The sequence below is a fragment of the Entelurus aequoreus genome, linkage group LG12 (genome assembly GCF_033978785.1).
Source record: "Entelurus aequoreus isolate RoL-2023_Sb linkage group LG12, RoL_Eaeq_v1.1, whole genome shotgun sequence".
In the NCBI taxonomy this organism is placed as follows: domain Eukaryota; kingdom Metazoa; phylum Chordata; class Actinopteri; order Syngnathiformes; family Syngnathidae; genus Entelurus; species Entelurus aequoreus.
The window spans coordinates 44,240,992-44,268,023 of NC_084742.1; the positions used below are offsets into that span (position 1 = coordinate 44,240,992).

At 38.8% G+C, this 27,032-nt stretch overlaps 1 protein-coding gene across 1 annotated transcript in view; it reads right to left on the reverse strand.

Annotated features, from left to right (window-relative positions):
- LOC133662242 (pyruvate carboxylase, mitochondrial-like) overlaps positions 1–27,032 on the reverse strand; it is a 687,704-nt gene that overhangs the window by 499,855 nt on the left and 160,817 nt on the right. The window contains exon 10 of the mRNA XM_062066065.1: positions 5,772–5,890. Within this exon, the coding sequence (XP_061922049.1) occupies positions 5,772–5,890 (119 nt within the window). The remainder of the gene's footprint in view (positions 1–5,771; positions 5,891–27,032) is intronic.

The following is a 27,032-nucleotide window of genomic DNA, read 5'->3' on the forward strand; positions in this document are numbered from 1 at the left end:
TAATAAGTACTTAATAATGACTAGTTAAGAGCCAATATGTTACTAATTTGCATGTTAATAAGCAACTAATTAATGGTGAATATGTTCCCCATACTAAAGTGTTACCATGTTTTTTTACTGGTGCATAAAATGAACCGTGCATGAACATCACCTTGTTCAAAGCACAAAACCAACACAGTGCATAAACTCACAACAAATTTCACACCTGCAAATCAGTGTGACTTCTTCTGTTGCCGTATCTGTAATACGCCCGATAGGGAGAAGTTTTTATTTACACGATGAGTTGGGTGTGTCTTGACCTCCGCCGAAACCCTGAGCCCGGCTCACCGAACCCCTAGGGTTTGATCGAACCCAGGTTAAGAACCACTGATATAGTTATTTGAATGACTCTTACCATAATATGTTACGTTAACATACCAGGCACGTTCTCAGTTGGTTATTTATGCGTCATATAACGTACACTTATTCAGCCTGTTGTTCACTGTTCTTTATTCATTTTAAATTGCCTTTCAAATGTCTATTCTTGGTGTTGGATTGTATCAAATACATTTCCCCCAAAAATGCGACTTATACTCTAGTGCGACTTATGTTTTTTGCAAGAAAAAATCGATTCGAATTCGAATCACGATTCTCACGTTGTGCGATACAGAATCGATTCTCATTTTTTTTAAATCGTTTTTTTTATTTTTTAATTAATCAATCCAACAAAACAATACACAGCAATACCATAACAATGCAATCCAATTCCAAAACCAAACCCGACCCAGCAACACTCAGAACTGCAATAAACAGAGCAATTGAGAGGAGACACAAACACGACACAGAACAAACCAAAAGTACTGAAACCAAAATGAATATTATCAACAACAGTATCAATATTAGTTACAATTTCACAGTGGCTTACACTTGCATCGCATCTCATAAGTTTGACAACACACTGTGTCCAATATTTTCACAAAGATAAAATAAGTCATATTTTTGGTTAATTTAATAGTTAAAACTAATTTACATTGTTGCAATCAGTTGATAAAACATTGTCCTTTACAATTATAAAAGCTTTTTACAAAAATCTACTACTCTGCTTGCATGTCAGCAGACTGGGGTAGATCCTGCTGAAATCCTATGTATTGAATGAATAGAGAATCCTTTTGAATCGTGAAAAAATCGTTTTTGAATCGAGAATCGTGTTGAATTGAAAAAAAATCGATTTTGAATCGAATCGTGACACCAAGAATCGATATTGAATCGAATCGTGGGAAACCCAAAGATTCACAGCCCTAATTATAACCATTTTTGTGTGTTGACTCCGCCGTTGGGGTATTCTTTTGTGAGATATGGCGTCAGGGGATAAGCTGGGTCACCCGAAATAAAAAAAAGGACCGGGTGTTTATCTTCCATTGCAGTTGTTTGGGACACGAGGGGATGTTTCCATCTTTAAGGTGCGCGCTAATGGTGGAGTTGGTGAAGATGCGGGTATCATGCACAATGCCTGGCCATTTCACAGTCACATCCATAAAGCAATATTGTTAGTCACACACTGCCAGTATCACGTCCACGGGAGGAAGGGGACAACGTTTTTCGGTAAATAGAATGTGGCGCTGTCTTTCTGACGTCACTTCCTGTGTGGGTGTGGTCTTTCTGGCGTCACTTCCTCTCCGAACCCACTTTGTAAACGACCAATGAGTCCATACAAAGCTAAGTGCCAGAGATTCAAGAAATACACGGCGCACTTAGCCATGTAAAGATTTGTCCGAGGAGGGGGACCTTAAACGACGGTTTAGTGTGGCTGAAACGGGGCTTAGGCTAAATAATTATTCGTTTGAGGTGTTAAACGACTTAGTGTAGACATGGCCTTAAAGTGCAAATTTAACAAATACATGTTTCCCTCATGTCTGCGGTTGAGTTTTCTCCCTTTGGTTGTAATCTGCAAACTGGCTGCAGGAGTTGGAGTCCAGCCGGAAAAGCAGGCCTGTGCAAACGAGATGTGTGGCTCGCCACGCCGTCAGCCACTTCACACGGGACGCCACTCAACCCTCTGGTGCCAATTCAAATGATCCGAAAGCATAGTACTTTGCTTCAGAGAGCAAACAACTACAAGTGCGCTAAAGGTTGGTGCACACTGGAAGAGATTTGGGTACAATTGAGGTCATCAGAAATAAGACGGACTGCAGATTGCTGCACAGGCTCCTTTAAATGTGGCTTTGAAATACAAGTCCAAGATTTATAAAACTGGAGAAAAGCAACAATTTACTAATTATAGACCGGTTTCCCTACTTTCACAATCCTCTATTGAAAATGGTTTTTAATAACAGACTGGACAAATTCATGAACAAAGGTGGAACACTCGCAGACAATCAATTTGGATAAAAAGCTAGCGTATCAAAATTGATGCAATTCATCAAAATAACAGAATAAATCATCAATGCAATGGATGATAAACACTGTGCAGCTTCAGTATTCATGGATTTAAAGGAATTGTTTTTGGAATTGTGCCTATTGTTCACAATCCTTATGAGAGACAAGAAGACAAAAGTTTTGCGTTTTTTTTCTGGCTTTCTAACATACAAACCCTGTTTCCATATGAGTTGGGAAATTGTGTTAGATGTAAATATAAACGGAATACAATGATTTGCAAATCCTTTTCAACCCATATTCAATTGAACGCACTACAAAGACAAGATATTTGATGTTCAAACTCATAAACTTTATTTTTTTTTGCAAATATTAATTAACTTAGAATTTCATGGCTGCAACACGTGCCAAAGTAGTTGGGAAAGGGCATGTTCACCACTGTGTTACATGGCCTTTCCTTTTAACAACACTCAGCAAACGTTTGGGAACTGAGGAGACACATTTTCTAAGCTTCTCGGGTGGAATTATTTCCCATTCTTGCTTGATGTACAGCTTAAGTTGTTCAACAGTCCGGGGGTCTCCGTTGTGGTATTTTAGGCTTCATAATGCGCCACACATTTTCAATGGGAGACAGGTCTGGACTACAGGCAGGCCAGTCTCGTACCCGCACTCTTTTACTATGAAGCCACGTTGATGTAACACGTGGCTTGGCATTGTCTTGCTGAAATAAGCAGGGGCGTCCATGGTAACGTTGCTTGGATGGCAACATATGTTGCTCCAAAACCTGTATGTACCTTTCAGCATTAATGGCGCCTTCACAGATGTGTAAGTTACCATTGTCTTGGGCACTAATACACCCCCATACCATCACAGATTCTGGCTTTTCAACTTTGTGCCTCTAACAATCCAGATGGTTCTTTTCCTCTTTGGTCCGGAGGACACAACGTCCACAGTTTCCAAAAACAATTTGAAATGTGGACTCGTCAGACCACAGAACACTTTTCCACTTTGTATCAGTCCATCTTAGATGAGCTCAGGCCCAGCGAAGCGGACGGTGTTTCTGGGTGTTGTTGATAAACGGTTTTCGCCTTGCATAGGAGAGTTTTAACTTGCACTTACAGATGTAGCGACCAACTGTAGTTACCGACAGTGGGTTTCTGAAGTGTTCCTGAGCCCATGTGGTGATATCCTTTACACACTTGTTGATGCAGTACAGCCTGAGGAATCCAAGGTCACGGGCTTAGCTGCTTACGTGCAGTGATTTCTCCAGATTCTCGGAACCCTTTGATGATATTACGGACCGTAGATGGTGAAATCCCTAAATTCCTTGCAATAGCTGGTTGAGAAAGGTTTTTCTTAAACTGTTCGACAATTTGCTCACGCATTTGTTGACAAAGTGGTGACCCTCGCCCCATCCTTGTTTGTGAATGACTGAGCATTTCATGGAATCTACTTTTATACCCAATCATGGCACCCACCTGTTCCCAATTTGCCTGCACACCTGTGGGATGTTCCAAATAAGTGTTTGATGAGCATTCCTCAACTTTATCAGTATTTATTGCCACCTTTTCCAACTTCTTTGTCACGTGTTGCTGGCATCAAATTCTAAAGTTAATGATTATTTGTACAAAAAATAATGTTTCTCAGTTTGAACATCAAATATGTTGTCTTTGTAGCATATTCAACTGAATATGGGTTGAAAATGATTTGCAAATCATTGTATTCCGTTTATATTTACATCTAACACAATTTTCCAACTCATATGGAAACGGGGTTTGTAGTAATCAGAGCAAAAGGGTGGCTATTTTGAAGAAACTAGAATAGAAAAAAATATGTTTTCAGTTATTTCACCTTTTTTGTTATGTACATACTGTAACTCCACATGTGTTCATTCATAGTTTTGATGCCTTCCGTGACAATGTACAATGTAAATAGTCATGAAAATAAAGAAAAGTCATTGAATGAGGAGAAGGTGTGTCCTAACTTTTGGCCTGTACTGTATATACTGTATATATATCTTCATACACACACATAAATATACTTATATATACTTACATATATATATATATATATATATATATATATATATATATATATACACAATTTTGTGGAATAGCCTTCATTTCTAAGAACAAGAATAGACTGTCGCGTTTCAGATGAAAGTTCTCTTTTTCTGGCCATTTTGAGCGTTTAATTGACCCCACAAATGTGATGCTCCAAAAACTCAATCTGCTCAAAGGAAGGTCAGTTTTGTAGCTTCTGTAACGAGCTAAACGGTTTTCAGATGTGTGAACATGATTGCACAAGGCTTTTCTAATCATCAATTAGCCTTCTGAGCCAATGAGCAAACACATTGTACCATTAGAACACTGGAGTGATAGTTTCTGGAAATGGGCCTCTATACACCTATGTAGATATTGCACCAAAAACCAGACATTTGCAGCTAGAATAGTCATTTACCACATTAGCAATGTGTAGAGTGTATTTCTTTAAAGTTAAGACTAGTTTAAAGTTATCTTCATTGAAAAATACAGTGCTTTTCCTTCAAAAATAAGGACATTTCAATGTGACCCCAAACTTTTGAACGGTAGTGTACATACATACATACATATACATACATATATATACACGTACATATAAACATGAAGTGGTGATTTTCCAAAACTTTCAGTTACAAATACAATCAATTATAATAATGATAATAATAATAATTCTTATAATAATAACAACAATACTTATAATAATAAAAAAGTATCTACAGATGTATAAGTTACACGAGCATAACTTAATGTGGTTCACATCAAGTACGAACCACATAAAGTCGGCGAGTGTGGACGTAAATCTTTGCCGCAATAGCTTCTTCTACTGTATATTTCCATGCTCCACTCGTAAGTCCCTCATTTTATTCTGTTTTGCTCTTCTAAGGCTTGTTGTTAGCTAACATTAGTCAAGTGTAACCTGCCTGGCACAGCCCCTTCTTCCATTCTGCCTGGGACTTGAACCTGGGTCCTGAATGAGGGTGGAGCGTGCAAGACACTGAGCTAAAAGCTGAGCGGTCAACCCATTATCCAGTGCAAGCTATTAAGGTGTCAGGGATTGAGGTTTACTAACAAACTGGCTGGGTTACAATTCACAGTGTGAAACTGCCGCTGCCAATGATGCACTTAGCAGACGGCTGGCAGTCGGGAGTGGTGGGATCGATATTATACCTTGTGCATCGATATCAAGATATCAATCTATCAGCGGTCAAATCGATTATCTTACCCAGTCAAGTTGGTAAACTACGGCATAGTCCTCCCAGAAAAGCACACATACATTTTTTTCTCTAATTAAACAACATTTTAGAAAAATAATGGCATTATGTAGTTTAGCTTACTGTGACCCAACCAAGTAAAAACAATTACCAGTGGTCTACTCACTCAGTGATTTCTTCCGTCACCGTGTGCTCCACCTGGAGTCGGGAGTTGACTTCGATGAAGTAGTGTTTGCCGTGTTTGTCCACCAGGAATTCCACAGTCCCTGCATTCTCGTAGCCCACCTGTGAAGGAAAGGAATCCAAAAAATGTACTTCCATTCTTCTTGCTGGTCTTTTTGTCATCTATCCCAGTTTACTTGAAGCCTTCCAGCAGAGCCTTTGAAAATATATTTTCTGAAGCCAATTAACGGAATATAATTGTTCTTCTTTGATGCCACCATGGCTTCTCATTTATAGTGTGCTTAACTATTTAAATCCCACTCATCAAAAGAGCACAAGCGCATGGATCATTACAGTTTGTGACAAATTCAATAAACTCCACTCACTCGAACATCATTCAAAATATGATTTGACCAAAAAACATGTTTAATGAAACACCTCCATTTTTGTCTGCCAGGCCTTCTCAGAACCATTAGTATAAGTCCTGCTGCTGGTTAACAAACTTCAGTGCCTTCTTGAAACATTTATCTTGCAGGCTTCTAACAAACCACCATATTCCGTCCACACGCTTCAGACTTTGCAGCATTTGGTTTGAATTAAACCCGAAAATTGCCCTAATTGTGAGGCAGCCAAATTACTTCAGGCTTGTGTGTTCTGCTCCAACAATTGGTGGAAATGAATGTTGAAACAATCTTTTGAGCAGAGACAACTTGGGATATTTTTATCAACTCCTTTGTTATAAAAATACATCTTCAAAAAGCTTTAAAACTGCAAAAGAACACACACACACTTGTGTCAAGCTTGTAAGCTTCTTACTAAATAGAAAACCAGCTACATCTGATATTTTGGAGTACTGATTGTAACCTCGGCATTACAACGGCACTAATTCAAATTTATGAGGAAATACTCCAATGTAATTTTCCCTGATTGTTTTAACACTCAGAAAGCACAAACAAAAAACAAAAAAACAGAGCAAGGCAGAAATAATTTACTTGAGTGTCATTAAAAATGTAGGCAATATGCAAACATTTTTATTAGTGCTGCTGTGTGTAAAATCAGGGTTTGCCGTTAATGTAATTGAATGTGGCGCATTTTTATTACGGCTACACCTTGAAAATAAAGGCTTTATTTTAAAAATTGAAAACGAATTAAAGTAAAATAATGTATTGTAGCCCCGAGAAGAACTCAAACAATGTCCAACCCTATTTTTAACTTTTATTACCAACCTTATGATAACAAACAAAGGCACATTTCCAACAGGTTTTACCTTCAGTAAAAACACTTTGGTCTCCGTGAGTCTTTGCTTCCCCTGACACACAACAACACTTCCTCATTCTCCGCTAATCACCATTCGGGCAGGACGGTGTGTTTATAAGCATGGGGAAAAAAACTGATATCAAATCCAAACCACACGTACATAAAACATTAAAGGCCTACTGAAACCCACTACTACCGACCACGCAGTCTGATAGTTTATATATCAATGATGAAATCTTAACATTGCAACACATGCCAATACGGCCGGGTTAACTTATAAAGTGCAATTTTATATTTCCCGGGAAATATCCGGCTGAAAACGTCTCGATATGATGACGTTTGCGCGTGACGTCACGAATTGAGCGGAAGTATTGGGACACCATTGTGTCCCAATACAAACAGCTCTGTTTTCATCGCAAAATTCCACAGTATTCTGGACATCTGTGTTGGTGAATATTTTGCAATTTGTTTAATGGACAATGAAGACAGCAAAGAAGAAAGCTGTAGGTGGGATCGGTGTATTAGCGGCTGGCTGCAGCAACACAACCAGGAGGACTTTGAGTTGGATAGCAGACGCGCTACCGTGAGTATGCAGCTTTCTTCCAAACATTTGATCGCTTGCCCGTCCGTGCGTGCCGCTATGTGCATGTCACGTACGTAACTTTGGGGAAATATATGTGCTGTATGAACTTTGCGGAAGTGAACGGTACTTTGGGCTGTGGGATTGAGTGTGTTGTGCGGGTGTTTGAGTTGCATTGGCGGGTTATATGGACGGGAGGGGGGAGGTGTTTGTTATGCGCGATTAATTTGTGGCATATTAAATATAAGCCTGGTTGTGTTGTGGCTAATAAAGTATATATATGTCTTGTGTTTATTTACTGTTTTAGTCATTCCCAGCTGAATATCAGGTCCCACCCGCCTCTCACAGCATCTTCCCTATCTGAATCGCTTCCACTGCCCTCTAATCCTTCACTTTCACTTTCCTCATCCACAAATCTTTCATCCTCGCTCAAATTAATGGGGTAATCGTCGCTTTCTCGGTACGAATCGCTCACGCTGCTGGTGGCCATGATTGTAAACAATGTGCAGATGTGAGGAGCTCTTCAACCTGTGACGTCACGTTACTTCCGGTAAAGGCTTTTTTTTCATCAGCGACCAAAAGTTGCGAACTTTATCGTCGATGTTCTCTACTACATCCTTTCAGCAAAAATATGGCAATATTGCGAAATGATCAAGTATGACACATAGAATGGATCTGCTATCCCCGTTTAAATAAGAAAATCTCATTTCAGTAGGCCTTTAACATTAGCTGGTCGTTACATTATGAATTAATACATACAGTACAGGCCCAAATTTTGGACACACCTTCTCATTCAATGCGTTTTCTTTATTTTCATGACTATTTACATTGTAGATTGTCACTGAAGGCATCAAAACTATCAATGAACACAACACAAAAAGGTGAAATAACTGAAAACTTGTTTAATATTCTAGTTTCTTCAAAATAGCCACCCTTTGCTCTGATTACTTTTTTGCACACTCTTGGCATTCTCTCGATGAGCTTCAAGCACACCTGTGAAGTGAAACCCATTTCAGGTGACTACCTCTTGAAGATCGAGAGAATACCAAGAGTGTGCGAAAAAGTTATCAGAGCAAAGAGTGGCTATTTTGAAGAAACTAGAAAATAAAACATGTTTTCAGTTATTTCACCTTTTTTTGTTAAGCACATCCGCAATGTGTTCATTCATAGTTTTGATTTACAATGTAAATAGTCATGAAAATAAAGAAAACGCATTGAATGAGAAGGTGTGTCACAACTTTTGGCCTGTACTGTATATACACATATATATATATATATATAGCCTATTATTTGCGCACTCTTGACAAGTGATGTACCGAAAACTTGACCACTGAAAACCGCGTTACTGAAACCGGATGTAAACAAAACACACGCCGTTGTCTGGAGCGTTGTCAGCATGTCTGTGATGTGGACGTGATTTTTATATATATTGAAGATATACTCGCGGACAGCCATCTATAAAATGTGCAAATATTAGGAGGACAGTGGCTGCTTTTAGGAAGGGAAAGTCCAACAAGAGCAACAGCGCGAAGCAAGTGTGACGTCATGTTCGCTTCAGCCTCCTTAGTCAGAGACATCGAGGGACAGAAGTTAAACAAAACTACATTCTATAATAACACCAGAAGAAGATGCTAGATTTGTTGCTAATTGTTTTTAATTTTAAAAAGTCATTAAAAGTATTTTTAAAAGTCTGTAAACACTTGAAAAAATCTCAAGAAAGTACCCTGTACTAAAGCAGCAACTATTGAAAATATGGCAAAACGATAAAAAAAATATATGTTAATACTAATTAATTTTAAAAAAAATGTTTTAAATATATGTATACATATTGTGCCTTTTATCATCATAGCATATTATGCAAATTAATTTATGACGTCATTGTAACCACGCCGCCACAGGTATCTTGGCAGTTTAGGGGAAACCCTGATAATCCATGCCTTAACCCAAACCGATTCGACATAATAAATGCATGCAGGTAAATAGGTAAACATAATCAGATTACAGGTGGTGTGGTTACAAATGTGTTCCATTCTCATACAGCAGTGATGCAAATCGAGGTTTAGTGCAAGTCCGATCTTATACCTACATTAGGCGCTGTCTATTAACATTTCTCAATCTTTATGCACAGAATCTTATTTCAAGTAACTGTGTTTTCTCACACAACGATCAGTAGATTTCCAGCAATTCCTTCCTGGTGTGCATTGAAGGGGTCCTATTATGCAAAACCAACTTTTCTTACCTGTTGGTGTCTGTTTTGTGCTTTTGTATCCGGAAAATTTAAAATCAAACCATTGAGGCATAACGGGGGATATTTATGAAACAATTTGGCTTCTTCAAAACGAGTCATTTGACATTTGAGAGACGTATTTTGCTTTAGTTACATCAGCAGATATCTGCATATATGCAAGACGTTTACCAGAAGAGCTTTGCAGGAGTCTGCCACTTTATCCAGTTGTAGTACAAAGCCATTACAGATGATGAGTTCCTTTGATGACTATGACCAGGTCCCTAGTGGTCAATAATTAAATATCAGGGATAATCCGATCGGTTGGCCACTGTTCAGTTTTGGTAGATGCCGATTTGTGCCTCTTAATGCCAATCACAAAACACAATAATGTTACTTTCTATAATGGTAATACATTATCCATCCATCCATCCATTTTTTACCGCTTATTCCCTTTGGGGTCGCGAGGGGCGCTAGTTATAATGAATTAAAACAGTAATTTCATAATGACCTAATAGAATGTGCGTTATACTTCCTTTGAATGTGTCTCCTTGTAATAGTATAAAACAAGTTAAGGATCAATAGGCCTACAGTCTTTGTTTTGTAAACTATGCAAAAAAAAAAGAATGAGTTACTTAAAGGCTTACTGAAATGAAATGTTCTTATTTAAACGGGGATAGCAGGTCCATTCTATGTGTCATACTTGATCATTTCGCGATATTGCCATATTTTTGCTGAAAGGATTTAGTAGAGAACATGGACAATAAAGTTCGCAACTTTTGGTCGCTGATAAAAAAGCCTTGCCTGTACCGGAAGTAGCGTGACGTCACAGGTTGTGGAGCGCCTCACATCTGCACATCGTTTACAATTATGGCCACCAGCAGCAAGAGCGATTTGAACCGAGAAAGCGACGATTACCCCATTAATTTGAGCGAGGATGAAAGATTTGTGGATGAGGAAAGTGAGAGTGAAGGATTAGAGGGCAGTTGAAGTGATTCAGATAGGGAAGATGCTGCGAGAGGCGGGTGGGACCTGATATTCAACTGGGAATGACTAAAACAGTAAATAAACACAAGACATATATATACTCTATTAGCCACAACACAACCAGGCTTATATTTAATATGCCACAAATTAATCCACATAACAAACACCTCCCCCCTCCCGTCCATATAACCCACCAATACAACTCAAACACCGGCACAACACACTCAATCCCACAGCCCAAAGTACCGTTCACCTCCGTAAAGTTCATACAGCACATATATTTCCCCAAAGTTACGTACGTGACATGCACATAGCAGCACGCACGTACGGGCAAGCGATCAAAAGCTGCGTACTCACGGTAGCGCGTCTGCTATCCAACTCAAAGTCCTCCTGGTTGTGTTGCTGCAGCCAGCTGCTAATACACCGCTTCCCACCTACAGCTTTCTTCTTTGCTGTCTTCTTTGTTCATTAAACAAATTGCAAAAGATTCACCAACACAGTTGTCCAGAATACTGTGGAATTTTGACAACTTAATAGCTGGCCACAATGGTGTCCCAATATGTCCGCTACAATCCGTGACGTCACGCGCAAACGTCATCATACCGAGATGTTTTCAGCACAATATTTTGCGGGAAATTTAAAATTGCACTTTACTAATTTTACCCCCCGCCTTATTGGCATGTGTTGCAATGTTAAGATTTCATCATTGATATATAAACTATCAGACTGTGTGGTCGGTAGTAGTGGGTTTCAGTAGGCCTTTAAATATTTATTAATTTTGATGGAGAAGCTTGATTACAGATACAAGTATTTTGAGTTACGAGCTTAATCGGAGAACCAATTAAACTTGTACAGCCCGAGGTACCACTGTCCTTGATTAAATAGTTTATAGAACCAGCAAAAGAAACGCACTACAATAAAAGACAGGATATAATTTGGTGGAAATGTGTCAAAGTAAATGACAGGTGTCAAATCCTGCTAACATACAAAAAGCAATGATAACCAGTTAGGGGTAAACAGACAGTCAGTGGTAAATGCTAAATTAATGATTTCAACCTTTAGAAGCCTTGATCTGCGTCTAATTTGTCAACAATTATCGTGGTGTACATGTGTGAATTGACAGCAGATTACATAAAGCAATCAGAGGCGAAGGAAGAACCCAGAGTGATCTAAAATGATGAAGGGACTTATCAACCTCTCTCTGCAAGCACTTCACCCTCAAAAACCATTGGCAACGTTTAGAGAGGATGTCAAAAATTCATATTCAAGGAGCACTTACACTTTTCGACGAGCCCAAACACCACATCACACATTTTTGGTCTGGCGTGGTGGTGAAATGTTGAGTGGACTCATTTAACATCAAGAGGCAGAGAAGAAGTGGAACAGAGACAAAGTGCACTATTGTTTCCTCCTCCGCTACCAAAAAAAGACAAATGTCAAGCAGTCTCTTTTAGCTGGTGTGGTAATACAAACAGTTTGAATCGTGACACAAGAAAAAAACTGTTACCCTACTTTGGAGGTTCCGAAGAGAATATTTGTATACGTAGTTTGGAGCTGAGGGCTTGTTTACCACTATGCCCCATGCTGGCTTTATGGCAATCGCATTAATTAATTTAAATGTGTTGTGACTTGTCTGTATTACAAGCACGGATGTACTGTGGAGTGAGCGAGCATGTCATTTTTTAGACTTGATGTTTTTTTTTACTAATTTAAAAAAAAAAAAATTTAAGTCTCCTGTCAAGGCATAAAAACGAATGACTGTGCATGTCAGCTCTGTGCTTGGTATTTTATGTTTTTTTATGTATTTATTTCTATTTGTATCTATTTATCTTAGTACCAATGGGCCCCATTCAGCAATAAGTTCCTAACTTTTCCTCTTATCTTTCTTCCTAAGAGATTTCCTAAGAGTAGTCCATTCAAATTCATGACGTGTTCTTAAATGGCCAAATTGTTCCCGCCTGCTGTTCTTAAGTTGCTGAATGCCAAATAGTTAGCGTGTGCATGTCTATCATAATTTGCATATAAACACGCCCTTATTTCCCCATTATGCATATGTAAACACCCTTAATTCCATAATTTGCATAGGTAAACACCATTAATTCCGTAATTTGCATAGGTAAATGCCCTTAATTCCGTAATTTGCATAGGTAAACGCCCTTAATTCCCCATATAAGGGCACAATTCCGGCGGAAAAGCCAAACATCAAACACACGGAGAAAACACAAACAGATTACAGAAGAGAAATTCGTATTATCCCGCGGGGGAAATACATAATGTCAAAACGTAAGTTTAAGAAAGGGGGGACAGCTGACGTAGCCTAAAGCGTTCAAATAAATATTTGTCACTTCGGGCAAATAGGTCTACATGGTCGTGAAATATGCGCTCCTCCCCAGGGCACGATCATGCGGCATTCTGCAGTAGCAGCAAAAGCATTGTCATTGTGTGCGTGTGTGCGTGCACACAGTATTTTGAAATGTCTCTATATTGCTCATTTTGCTATATGTCTGTCTGTCTGTCTTATCTATATCTATCTATCTATGTATCAATCTATTAGGGGTGTAACGGTACAAAAAAATTTCGGTTCGGTACTAACTCGGTTTAGAGGTCACGGTTTGGTTCATTTTCAGTACAGTAAGAAAACAACAAAATATAAATGTTTTGGTTATTTTTTTACCAAATTTGTAAACAATGGCTTTATCCTTTTAACATTGGGAACACTATAATAATTCTGCCCATGTTAATCAACATTAAACTGCCTCAAGTTGTTGCTCAGATTAAATAAAATGACAAAACTTTTCTTCTACATATAAAAAGTGCAACATTAAACAGTTTCAAGTCAACTCATCATGCTTAATTTATTACAGCATTTGAAGCCTGTAGTTTATTTTTATTATGTAAATGTTATATTTTTATCAACATGTGATAGCAGGGACCCTGCAATTCAAAACTAGGCTGCTGCATTACTAATGATTAATGTAACTATAGCTGAAAAAATAGTACAATAGCAATAGGAGAGACTATTCATCCCTGAACACCATGGAGTTCATGTAGGCTCAATAATGCAGTTACATTATTATATCAACTATCAGAGACATAAACTCTTCATTTAACATAATGTCCTTTTTTGCTGCTTCAACACAGCTCAATCAACACAGAAAAAGGTAAAGTGAAATAACAGACAGACAGGGCTTTGCTGTCCGTAACACACACACCCACGCACACACACCCACACACACACACACCGCACAATGAGTTAACACACACACACACAGACAGCAAAATGAGCTAACGTTACGCTAAAAGCTAATTAGCCTTCACCTCAAGCCAGGACTGCGGGCGAGCTGAGCTGCAGTTTGTTTCTAGAACGTCAACGGGCTCATAGTGATGTTACTAGTAGTTGACCGGGAGGTGTTTATTTTAATTTGGGGAGAGTCCGCTGCCTGATGCTCACCTGCTAAACACCTACCTGCTAACCCCACCGTATTCAGAGCCATGCGCTCTGAATACGCACTGCTGATTGGCTGTTACCGCTATGGTTTAGGGCTGCAACTAACAACTAATTTGATAATCGATTAATATGTTGATTATTACTTCGATTAATCTATTAATAATCGGATAAAAGAGACAAACTAAATTTCTATCCTTTAAAGTATTTTATTGAAAAAAAACAGCATTCTGGCACCATACTTACAGTATTTTGATTATTGTTTCTCAGCGGTTTGTAAATGTTGCGGTTTATAAATAAAGGTTTATAAAAAATAAAAAATATACAATAATAACAATAATAATAATAGCCTCTGTTCATGCGCATAGCATAGATTCAACGAATCGATGACTAAATTATTCGCCAACTATTTTTATAATCGATTTTAATCAATTTAATCGATTAGTTGTTGTAGCCCTACTATGGTTGTAACCAATCAGATGGTTGTGTGGGTGGGACAATGCTGGGTGCTGTGTAGGAGACAGAGGCAGAAAGCAGAGCAGCTTGTTAAGACTTTAGCTTAGGCGGCTACATATGTTCATGTGGAAACTCGTTCGGTACACCTCCGAACCGAACCGGAACCCCCGTACCGAAACGGTTCAATACAAATACACGTACCGTTACACCCCTACTATCTATGTATCAATCCATCTATCTATCTAGGTATCTAGCTATCTATCTATGATATTAATTTAACATTAGACAATAGAAGTAAGGGAACTTGTCACACTTAAGAACAAATAGGCCACCCTAAGAGTGCTCTGAAGCCCTCTTAGATTTTGTTCTTACCTACGAACAAATCCCAGCTCAGAAAACATTGGTTAATACAAAAATCTCCTTAAAAAACTTCGTAAGTGGGCCTAAGAACAAAATGTGTTCTTAAGAACGGTTGCTGAATGGGGCCCAATGTTCTTATGTTGTTTATGTGTCATCTATGAATTTGCACTAAATGAGTTTGCTGGCAATTTCATTGTTCAATGTAAAATGACAATAAATATCTATTCTATTCTATTATGTCAGCTGTCCTTCTGAGACTTTCCATGAAGAACAACAAAAAGAACGCAAAGTTGATTTAAAGCAGAACAAAACAAAGAGAAGTCAAATAATTATCATAGCAATGTTACATTGTTATATAAAACAAAATTGCATGGCCCTGAACATGGTGTGTGTGTATAAAACTTGTCCCACTGAATTATGATCTCAGTTCTGAGAAAACCATGAATCACAGTTTTTGCAGAATTGGCTACAGTAGCAACAGTGGTTGCCATGTTTTGCCACCACTGCATGTTGACTCATTTCCTACAGCGGCCTGAATCTTTTGAGCGCAACCCTACTAGCAGTAGCTTTCTAAATCAGCAAATAGTACACGGGCTGGTGCCGGTGAGCGAGTTCTCTCTGCATACCTGCAAGGACGCACAGGCCAGGAATTGTATCAGTTGAGGAGTGGTGCCAAGCATAACAATCTCCTGCCCCACAGTCTTTGAACTCCAAGGACAGACAAGGGGTGGGCAATATGACCTTCAATGTATACCACATACTTTTCCTTCATACCGCAATAACGTTAATATATCACTGTATTTCAACATAAATTGGGTGGCCTTTTCAAAACATGTTTCTAGCTCTGTTTGTTGTAAGTGTACACATCCCAGCAGGTAGAAAGTGTCTATTAACATGCAAGAAAAACACCTTGGCAAGAGGCGCTTACCAAATTTTAAAGGCCTACTGAAACCCACTACTACCCACCACGCAGTCTGATAGTTTATATATCAATGATGAAATCTTAACATTGCAACACATGCCAATACGGCCCGGTTAGATTAGTAAAGTGCAATTTTAAATTTTCCCGCAAAATATCCTGCTGAAAACGTCTCGGTATGATGATGTTTGCGCGTGACGTCACGGATTGTAGCGGAAATTTTGGGACAGCATTGTTGCCAGCTATTAGGTCGTCTGTTTTCATCGCAAAATTCCACAGTATTCTGGACATCTGTGTTGGTGAATCTTTTGCAATTTGTTTAATGAACAATGAAGACAGCAAAGAAGAAAGCTGTAGGTGGGATCGGTGTATTAGCGGATGGCTGCAGCAACACAAACACGTAGCCGTGTTTCATTGTTTACATTCCCGAAAGATGACAGTCAAGCTTTACCATTTGCCTGTGGAGAACTGGGACAACAGAGACTCTTCAAAGGAGGACTTTGAGTTGGATACGCTGTACCGTGAGTACGTAGCTGCGGCTTCCAAACATTTGATCGCTTGCCCGTACGTGCGTGCCGCTATGTGCATGTCACGTACGTAACTTTGGGGACTTTGGGGAAATATATGTGCTGTATGAACTTTGCGGAGGTGAACGGTACTTTGGGCTGTGGGATTGAGTGTGTTGTGCGGGTGTTGGATTTGTATTGGCGGGTTATATGGACGGGAGGGGGGAGGTGTTTGTTATGCGGGATTAATTTGTGGCATATTAAATATAAGCCTGGTTGTGTTGTGGCTAATAGAGTATATATATGTCTTGTGTTTATTTACTGTTTTAGTCATTCCCAGCTGAATATCATGTCCCACCCGCCTCTCACAGCATCTTCCCTATCTGAATCGCTTCCACTGCCCTCTAGTCCTTCACTCACACTTTCCTCATCCACAAATCTTTCATCCTCGCTGAAATTAATGGGGAAATCGTCGCTTTCTTGGTCCGAATCACTCTCGCTGCTGGTGGCCATGATTGTAAACAATGTGCAGATGTGAGGAGCTCCACAATCTGTGACGTCACGCTACTTCCGGTACAGGCAAGGCTTTTTTATCAGCGACCAAAAGTTGCAAACTTTATCGTCGATGTTCTCTACTAAATCCTTTCAGCAAAAATATGGCAATATCGCGAAATGATCAAGTATGACACATAGAATGGATCTGCTATCCCCGTTTAAATAAGAATATCACATTTCAGTAGGCCTTTAAGCTCAAAGTAAACTACTGGTGAGCAAACTGGGTCTGAGGAATAAAGGATATTTACAGTAAAAAAAAAATTGCTTGATTACTAGTCCAGGTAGTTTTGTTTCATTAAAAGATTTGTGGCTGGAGATTCAGAAAAGTCTTTGAATTATAAACAAATTAAAAAATAAAAAATAAAATACACCCCGTAAAAACTCATTATCTCTTAGAAATGGCTCGGGAATCTCTGTGAGATTACTACTACTTTGATCATATCTATTTAATCGCAAACTGTTTGAGTCTTTTGGTGTCATACGTCAGATATACAGTCGCGGTCAAAAGTTTACATACACTTGTGAAGGACATAATGTCATGGCTGTCTTGAGTTTCCAATAATTTCTACAACTCTTATTTTTTTGTGATAGAGTGATTGGAGCACATACTTGTTGGTCACAAAAAACATTCATGAAGTTTGGTTCTTTTATGAATTTATTATGGGTCTACTGAAAATGTGACCAAATCTGCTGGGTCAAAAGTATACATACAGCAATGTTAATATTTGCTTGCATGTCCCTTGGCAAGTTTCACTGCAATAAGGCGCTTTTGGTAGCCATCCACAAGCTTCTGGCAAGCTTGTAGTTGAAATTTTGACCACTCCTCTTGACAAAATTGCTGCAGTTCAGCAAAATGTGTTGGTTTTCTGACATGGACTTGTTTCTTTAGCATTGTCCACACGTTTAAGTCAGGACTTTGGGAAGGCCATTCTAAAACCTGAATTCTAGCCTGATTTAACCATTCCTTTACCACTTTTGACGTGTGTTTGGTGTCATTGTCCTGTTGGAACACCCAACTGCGCCCAAGACCCAACCTCCGGGCTGATGATTTTAGGTTGTCCTGAAGAATTTGGAGGTAATCCTCCTTTTTCATTGTCCCAATTACTCTCTGTAAAGCACCAGTTCCATTGGCAGCAAAACAGGCCTAAAGCATAATACTACCACCACTATGTTTGACGGTAGGAATTGGTGTTCCTGGGATTAAAGGGCTCACCTTTTGTCCTCCAAACATATTGCTTGGTATCGTAGCCAAACAGCTCAATTTTTGTTTCTTCTGACCACAGAACTTTCCTCCAGAAGGTCTTATCTTTGTCCATGTGATGTCAGATGAACGCTTGCTAGCGTGGCAGCATTGCTCCATTTTTAAATTTTTTTGTGCAAAAATACACCCACGAAATGTGTGTATTTTGGCATCAAAACTCATGATGAATATGAATAGATAAACACTGAGGCGCCGCTCCTTAAGCATTGCTTTACAACATGTTGGTTTGGCCGATATAGACAATAGAGTTTTTAATACTAATCGTTATATTGTGACAATGCATTGTGATGACCGGCAAATTTGACAGTGGCAAGAGAACTAAAGCTTCCTATATGCACTGCAAGCTAACGTCCTTACAGAGTGTTGTTGCTACTTCTAAATCACTAATCCTCACCTCCATGGCGAGGATTAGAGCAAGATAGCACTCCTGTAATCACGGCAGACTTGCTAACAGACAACAAAGACGACTATTTTGGACAAATGAGGATTCACAACCGTATCTTTTTGAATCTGAATATACTGAGGATGAACTGCTGCTTATAGAAGTGAGCACGAACAGAGGGTGAGACGTTGGAGCAGACAGAAACCGAGTAAGCGAGGTCGGCTCGACTTGCCGATGTAAATGTGGAACTTGGAGGCAAGCTATGTGGACATAAATGGCTAATATATCCAAAGTCCACTTGAAAAAACTTCCCTGGCTAGCTGGACCAAACAGACAACTATCCATCCAGTGAGTCACTATAATATTGTTTATAATACATGCAGCACACCATGTCTATTATTACAACTACAGTATATGCACTGTCTAGCTAGCTGTGTGCAAACAAAACATGAAATAATACTTTACAGATACTGTAATATGATTGTTGGTGTTTTTCAGTCAATATGGATTGGTGTCCATTCGCGTTTGTGTTGGCTCATGCCTTAGCATGCCATTCCAAGACGACGTCTTACTACGCTAGAAAAAGAGTTCCTCTGTGTTCGCTCTTACAAAAACAATGTCACTACAGTTTGGTTATTGTACAGGTCAGGGAACATAAATAAAGTATTGTTGGCGGTTTTTGGATGCATTTTCAAAGTGATTCAGAGGTAGAATGGATTGGTCACTGTGTTGCCAGCCACCAAGAACGAGCCAATGTTTACAATATAGAATGCAAAAACAAAAAATGTTTGTCTTCTTGTCTCTCATTAGGATTGTAAAAAAAATAGGCAAAATTCCCCCCCAAAAAGTGCAGTTCCCCTGTAAGTATGATCTATGGATGACTCTGTAACTACTTGGTATTTAATCAAAACCCACATTTGTAGTATCACCCAAAACCTATGTGAAGTATCCAAACAAAATAAGGCTAAGTGCTGATTACATTTTCACAGAAGATTAGATAGAACATGGTAAAACAGACAGTAAACAGATATTAACAGTAAATAATCATGTAGATTAATAATCAAACCATCCACTACCGATTGTCCCTCATAATTTTGACATAAATGATACAATCTGAAATGTAACAATATGTTACTGCATACGCCAGCAGCCAAATTAGGAGAAGCCTTTGTAACCTGGTTTCTTACTTACTACTCAACAAGACGTCTAGTTCATTAAAGTATGTTATTTATTTCCTAAATTGTCCAAAATTTTCCTTTTTCATTTTCCCATTTACTCTCTGTAAAGCACCAGTTCCATTGGCAGCTAAACAGGCCCAGAGCATAATACTACCACCACCATGCTTGACGGTAGAATGGTGTTCCTGGGATTAAAGGCCCCACCTTTTGACATCCAAACATATTGCTGGGTATTGTGGCCAAACAGCTAAATTTTTGTTTCATCTGACATCACATGGACAAAGATAAGAACTTCTGAAGGAAAGTTCTGTGGTCAGATGAAACAAAAATTGTGCTGTTTGGCCACAATACCCAGCAATATGTTTGGAGGAGAAAATCCCAGGAACACCATGTCTACCGTCAAGCATGGTGGTGGTGGTAGTATTATGCTCTGGGCCTGTTTTGCTGCCAATGGAACTGGTGCTTTACAGAGAGTAAATGGGACAATGAAAAAGGAGGATTACCTCCAAATTCTTTAGGACAACCTAAAATCATCAGCCTGGAGGTTGGGTCTTGGGCGCAGTTGGGTGGTCTAACAGGACAATGACCCCAAACACACGTCAAAAGTAGTAAAAGAATGGCTAAATCAGGCTAGAATTAAGGTTTTAGAATTGCCTTCCCAAAGTCCTGACTTAAACCCCATTGAGAACATGTGGACAATTCTGAAGAAACAAGTCAGAAAACCAACACATTTAGCTGAACTGCACCAATTTTGTCAAGAGGAGTGGTCAAAAACTCAACCAGAAGCTTGTGGATGGCTACCAAAAGCGTCTTATTGCAGTGAAACTTGCCAACGGACATGTAACCAAATATTAGACAGACAGGCTTTATTATTGTCCATTCTTAACATGTGCAAGACACATAAGTACTGAAATTACACTTCCGCTATATGACATTGGGAAAGGGGGAAGAGTAAAAAAAATATCAGTCTAAGGCTGGACCTCAGGAGGGGTCCAGACTGAGTCAGAGGAAAAAACCTCACATAGCATGGCACACATAAACATGGTACATGTAATCACAACAACTCGCAACAGAGGAGGGGGGAGTTGGGACCCTGGAGGCCGGCTGCCGCTATGAAGCACTACTCAGCCCCCACAACCCCGGAGGAATTAAGCAGTGGTGAAGGCGTTGACCGCCCTCACCATTAACATTGCTGCATGTATACTTTTGACCCAGCAGATTTGGTCACATTTTCAGTAGACCCATAATAACTTCATAAAAGAACCAAACTTCATGAATGTTTTTTGCGACCAACAAGTATGTGCTCCAATCACTCTATCACAAAAAATAAGAGTTGTAGAAATTATTGGAAACTCAAAACAGCCATGACATCATGTTCTTTACAAGTGTATGTAAACTTTTGACCACGACTGTACGCAGAAAAAAATCAAAGGACACAAGGGGACCACTTTAATATTTGGAAGATAAAAATAAAGCCTGCGTATAACAAGTATAAAAAAACACATAGAAGCCTGTGTAAAAACAATAAATGAAGCTACCCACAATAAAATCCCAAAAATGTCAGAACAGTAAAATACATCAACGTTTTGTACTGGTTAAAAAAGGGTTACAGGAAAGGTTAGTGTTAAGAATGTATTTTGGACACCCCTGTCCAAGGTTTCTCATTGTCATCCCATTGGGTCGAGTTTTTCCTTGCCCTGATGTGGGATCTGAGCCGAGGATGTCGTTGTGGCTTGTGCAGCCTTTTGAGACACTCGTGATTTAGGGCTATATGAGTCAACTTTGATTGATTGATTGATAAATACTTTGACACCAGTGCTAAATAATGCTAATGTGCTTAACTTAACCAAACCTGCAGTATTTTGCCGCAACTAACTACAAACAATTAAAGATGTCACCTTTAACCTAAAATGTAAATCTATTTTCTATGTCATCAGTAGAAAGACCCATTTAGCTGATTATCGGAAACCGCTGGTTGCACTCCACTGGTCGAGGGCCAGTCATTTGAGTACTGTGCAAGACAAATTAACACATGGAGTGCACAAGCTAACACAACCAGGTGTTGCCATTTAACAGGTCGCTAACATTGATCTGTAGAATTGATTCCTTGTCCTCTCTTTTGTTGTGCGATGCTGTGTAAATTGAAGATGCATGTGTTCAAATGTTACCTGTCACCGACGTTGCCTTTGTGTGGTTGGAATTTTTTCTTTTCATAGTTTTTATGTGAAAGAAATCCCACATATTTAATGTGTTGGTTTGTACTAGAGGTAGGCGGTAAACCGGTGTCATTACAGTCACTAGTATAAGTTGCCACGGGAAAAAAATAAATAAATCAATTACTGTAATTAGTAGGGATGTCCGATAATATCGGACTGCCGATATTATCGGCCGATAAAGGCATTCAAATGTAATATCGGAAATTATCGGTATCGGTTTCAAAAAGTAAAATGTATGACATTTTAAAACGCCGCTGTGTACACGGACGTAGGGAGAAGTACAGAGCGCCAATAACCCTTAAAGGCACTGCCTTTGCGTGCCGGCCCAATCACATAATATCTACAGCTTTTCACACACACAAGTGAATGCAAGGCATGCTTGGTCAACAGCCATACAGGTCACACTGAGGGTGACCGTATAAACAACTTTAACACTGTTACAAATATGCGTCACATTGTGAACCCACACCAAACAAGAATGACAAACATATTTCGGGAGAACATCCGCACCGTAACACAACATAAACACAACAGAACAAATACCCAGAACCCCTTGCAGCACTAACTCTTCCGGGACGCTACAATACACACCCCCCGCCCTAATCTGATCCAATTCCCGTACACACAACTTTTATCTGATTTCTAGCCAATATGAGAGCAACATGGGGCGTCCTCAATAGCTTTATCAAAATGGTACTAAGACGGATTACCCTTCATATTTCTCAGATGCAAATGTAAAAAATATGAAGTAGTTTAAAGCTTCAATAACTACTTTGTAAATATTGGACCAAAACTGGGGGAAAGGATTCCAGACCCAGTGTCAGTTGAGAACATCAAAGACACCAGATAGAAATCCCAACTCAATGTTCCTAACGTGACACAAGAGAAAATTGGAAATAACGTGGAAAAAATGCAAATCCAAGACCTTGATTGTAAGGGAATCGATATAGAAACGATAAAAAAGGTATTGAAGAGATTTCAGAGCCATTAATGTACATCAGTAACTTATCGTTTTAAACGAGCAAATTCCCAAACAAAATGTAATTAGCAAAAGCTGTACTGATTTATAAGACTGGAGACAGACACCAGTTTCTGTTTCAGATCTGTTTCTTTACATCCACAATGTTCTAAAGTTATTAAAAACAAACAACAGATTGGACAATTTCATAAACAAATATAGAACACTCGCGGAAAACCAGAGCCAACATTTCAACATTGATAGTATTAATTAAAAAGGATGAGATTACCAAAGCAATAGATGGTCAATATTGTGCAGCTGCAGTGTTTATGGTGCTAACTAAAGCATTTGACACAATGTATCACAATATTCTAATAAAATTTTTTTGAAAGGTATCGCATCAGAGGGCTGGGTCTTGAACTGGGTAAGAAGCTACTTAACCAACAGGAAGCGATATGTGAAGTTAGGCGAACAAACTTCTACAGTATAAATATATCTTGTGGCGTACCCCAGGGATCAATACTGCGACCAAAATTGTTCAATCTCCATATAAACTGCATTTGTAAAATTACAAAGGACTTAAAGTAAATGCTATTTTCAGAGGGCACAGCTAATATAAATAACAGAAAACATTTATAAATGAAAGAGATGGCTTGACAAAAACAGACTCGGTAAAACTAAAATAATGCTATTTGGAAACAGTAGATCAGAAATGATATACAAATAGACGAATAGACATTGAAAGAGTAAAATAAATCATATTTTGGGTGTAAATGATGATACAATTTCCTGGAAATCTGTCATAAAATTATACAAAATAAGATGGCAAGAAATATATCAATAATGAATAAAACAAAATATGTATTGGACCAAAAAAAATCACTCCATATTCTCTACTGCTCGCTAGTGTTACCTAGGGCTAGGGATGATGTTTGAAACCGGTTCTCTCAGTTGTTCGATAAGAAAAGAACCGATTCCATGGACTCGAATCCCTTTTTGAGAACCGGTTCCCGTTATCGAGGCCACTATAGTAAAGAAAAAGAGTTGGTTCTTTATTCGAATCTCTGGGAACGATGTCCCACAGGAAATGCCCTGTGTGACATCACTTCCTGTGATGTCACACAAGCAGCAAAATTAATGGACCGGAAAAAACGCCTCAAGGCATGGCTATTTTACAAAAAAATATGACGAGGAAACGGCAATATCAATTATTGCCAGGCTTCGCTCTCATGTAAGGGGGGAAGTACAACAAGCATGTTGAAACATTTTCAGGCTGCACATAACCTGAACGTTAAAGTACCGTGTCGTGTCTTTGACACGTGGAGAAGCAGCGACAGATGACGAAGCGCGCCCCACTTCCTCTGCTTCAAACCTGCAGTGGCGGTGAGTAACTAACGGTAACTGTTGTTGGTTAATTTCCATATTTGCTCACTTGTAGCCCTTAGGCTAAAATGAGGTTACCTCTTATGTCAACCAGGACTGCAGTAATGTTAGCTAGACTAACGTTACCTAAGCTAACGGTAACGTTAGCCTTTTTGTATGTGTCTGATAACTTTAACGTTATCTTGTAACCTACACCACGACAGAGTTTGCAGGTCTGTCTAATAAACCAGTGCTTTCTTTCTTTCTTTAGTTTATTTCGTGCATGAACACACTTACAGCATAACACATCACAGTTTCATATCATTCACTTTACATCATGTCCGAAAAGGAGTAGGAAGAAGTAAAGCGTATTTAATCCTACCCCTTTCCCACTTCAGAGCGTTTACAAATATATACATCATTTACTGACCTTTTTATAATAAAAGAACATCTGTGAATTAGTGTATACAACAGTTTTGTAATATGTCATTATTTAATTCAGTCATTTTTAATATACTGAGATGAAGAATATCTTATTTTCAATAAGGTTGAAAGTAATTCTCATAATTCTTCTTTGTACTTTGTAAGCACTATTAACTTGAACAACCTCTTAAAGTGGATATATCAGTACAATGTTTAACTTCATTACTTAATCCAGTCCATCATTTAATTCCACATACTAATGCTAAAGACTTAATAACAGACACCCTAGTCTTCACATTCAGTGTTGATGACCGAAGTTCTGTTATCAACCAAACCTAACCCCCCCCCCCACCCCCTTCCACATCCCACACCCCGGATTGTAAATAATGTAAGTAATACAATGTTTATACTATGATGATTAACTTGTGTGATGACTGCATTATGATGATAGTATATATTTGTACCATGAATTGATTTAACTGGACCCTGACTTAAACAAGTTGAAAAACTTATTCGGGTGTTACTATTTAGTGGTCAATTGTATGGAATATGTACTGTACTGTGCAATCTACTAATAAAAGTCTCAATCAATCAATCAATCAATTCAGCTAATTTCCCCCCTAATTATATGCTGTGTTTGTCCCTCATTTTCGCTCCAGGACAAGGACGTGTAGTCATTCCTGGAGGAGGCCACACTGATGGACCCCAGAAGGTTTAGATACAGACTGGAGGAGGATGTCGTCAAACCTATCTGTGTGTCCGAGTTAGTTCCACGCCAAGTGAACGTGTTTTTTCCACCGTTGGCGACACGATTAGCGAAGAGCGGGTCAGACTTGATCCTGAAAAAGCAGACATGCTAATTTTTTGGAAGAAGAATTGTTGATTGATGACTGTGGCGTTCTTAGTGTCATAGTGTGTGTAGTTAGTATGTTCCAATAGCAGCAGAAGTGCACTTTTTGGAGAGCTGTATTGTTTTCAGTTTTGTGCCCAAGGGACTGATTTTATTTAACACTATATTACTATTTATACACCTATAGTGATCACATAGACAGGTTGTTTTTGTGTTACTGTATATATTTGTTTTTCTGAAAAATCCCACTTAATATACTTTGGGTAACAACAGTCAATATTTATTTATTTAATTTTTTTAGCGGAGGTAACAGTCAATATTTATTTATTTATTTTTATTTTTTTTCTTCTTATAAAATAAAAGTGAGCTTTTGCTAAACCAAATATTGTGTTTTTTTCCATATACAAAAACCTATCTGGATTCGATAAGAGAATCGATAAGGAATCGGTTCGATAAGAGGATTCGATAATGGGCTCGAACTCGATAATTTCTTATCAAACATCATCCCTACCTAGGGCTGGGCGATATATTGAGTTTGCAAGATATATCGATATATATTTTTAAACAAGATATGAATTAAGAAAATAACATAATATTGATATAATTTATTTCACGTTAAAATGACCAAACGCCGCTTATTTGTTGTGTTCCTTGTTCTCCCCCACTTCTCCTCCATGGGCTACTAAACCCCTCCCCTTCCTCCTTCCAAGACGTGCTTGCACGTATAAGAACATCCATATTTGGTTTGTTGTTTGCTATGATGAGTCATGATTGGTTAAGATTAGAGCAAAACATTACAGACAGGCCAATCAAAGGCAAGATAGGGCGGGTCATGGAACCAGGAAGGGAAATCACAACAGACATGCCAAACGACAAGGAGAGAGTCGTAGGAAAGAATGAGGGAATTTTCAAGCGGGCGATTTATATATTAAAAAAACTAGTGGAAGATGGCAGAGGGATTCTCTTCCTTAGATTTTTCTTTTAGCGATGTAGACGACGTCCAGGAAACCCACAATGCGTCTACTTGGCCACTTTTGGACAAATGTATGCGTCTGGATAAAACATTCATGCGAGTTGTTTATCATGTAAGCCCAAATCAAAACTGTTCTCCAGTTGCTGCACGAGAAATGCTGCCAAAAATGTATGCCGAAGTGAGGAAGATCATAACCGCACAATTAAGTCAAGTCACTTACTTGCCGCTGACCAGAACCGTACGTGTGTGACAGTCCATTACATCATCAACTGGGAATTAAAAAGCGCCTTCCTGCAAATTCATTTTTTATCTGAGTTTGATACATTTTGGATTATTTGCACAGCTATGTTATTTATTTTAAATAGAAAGAATA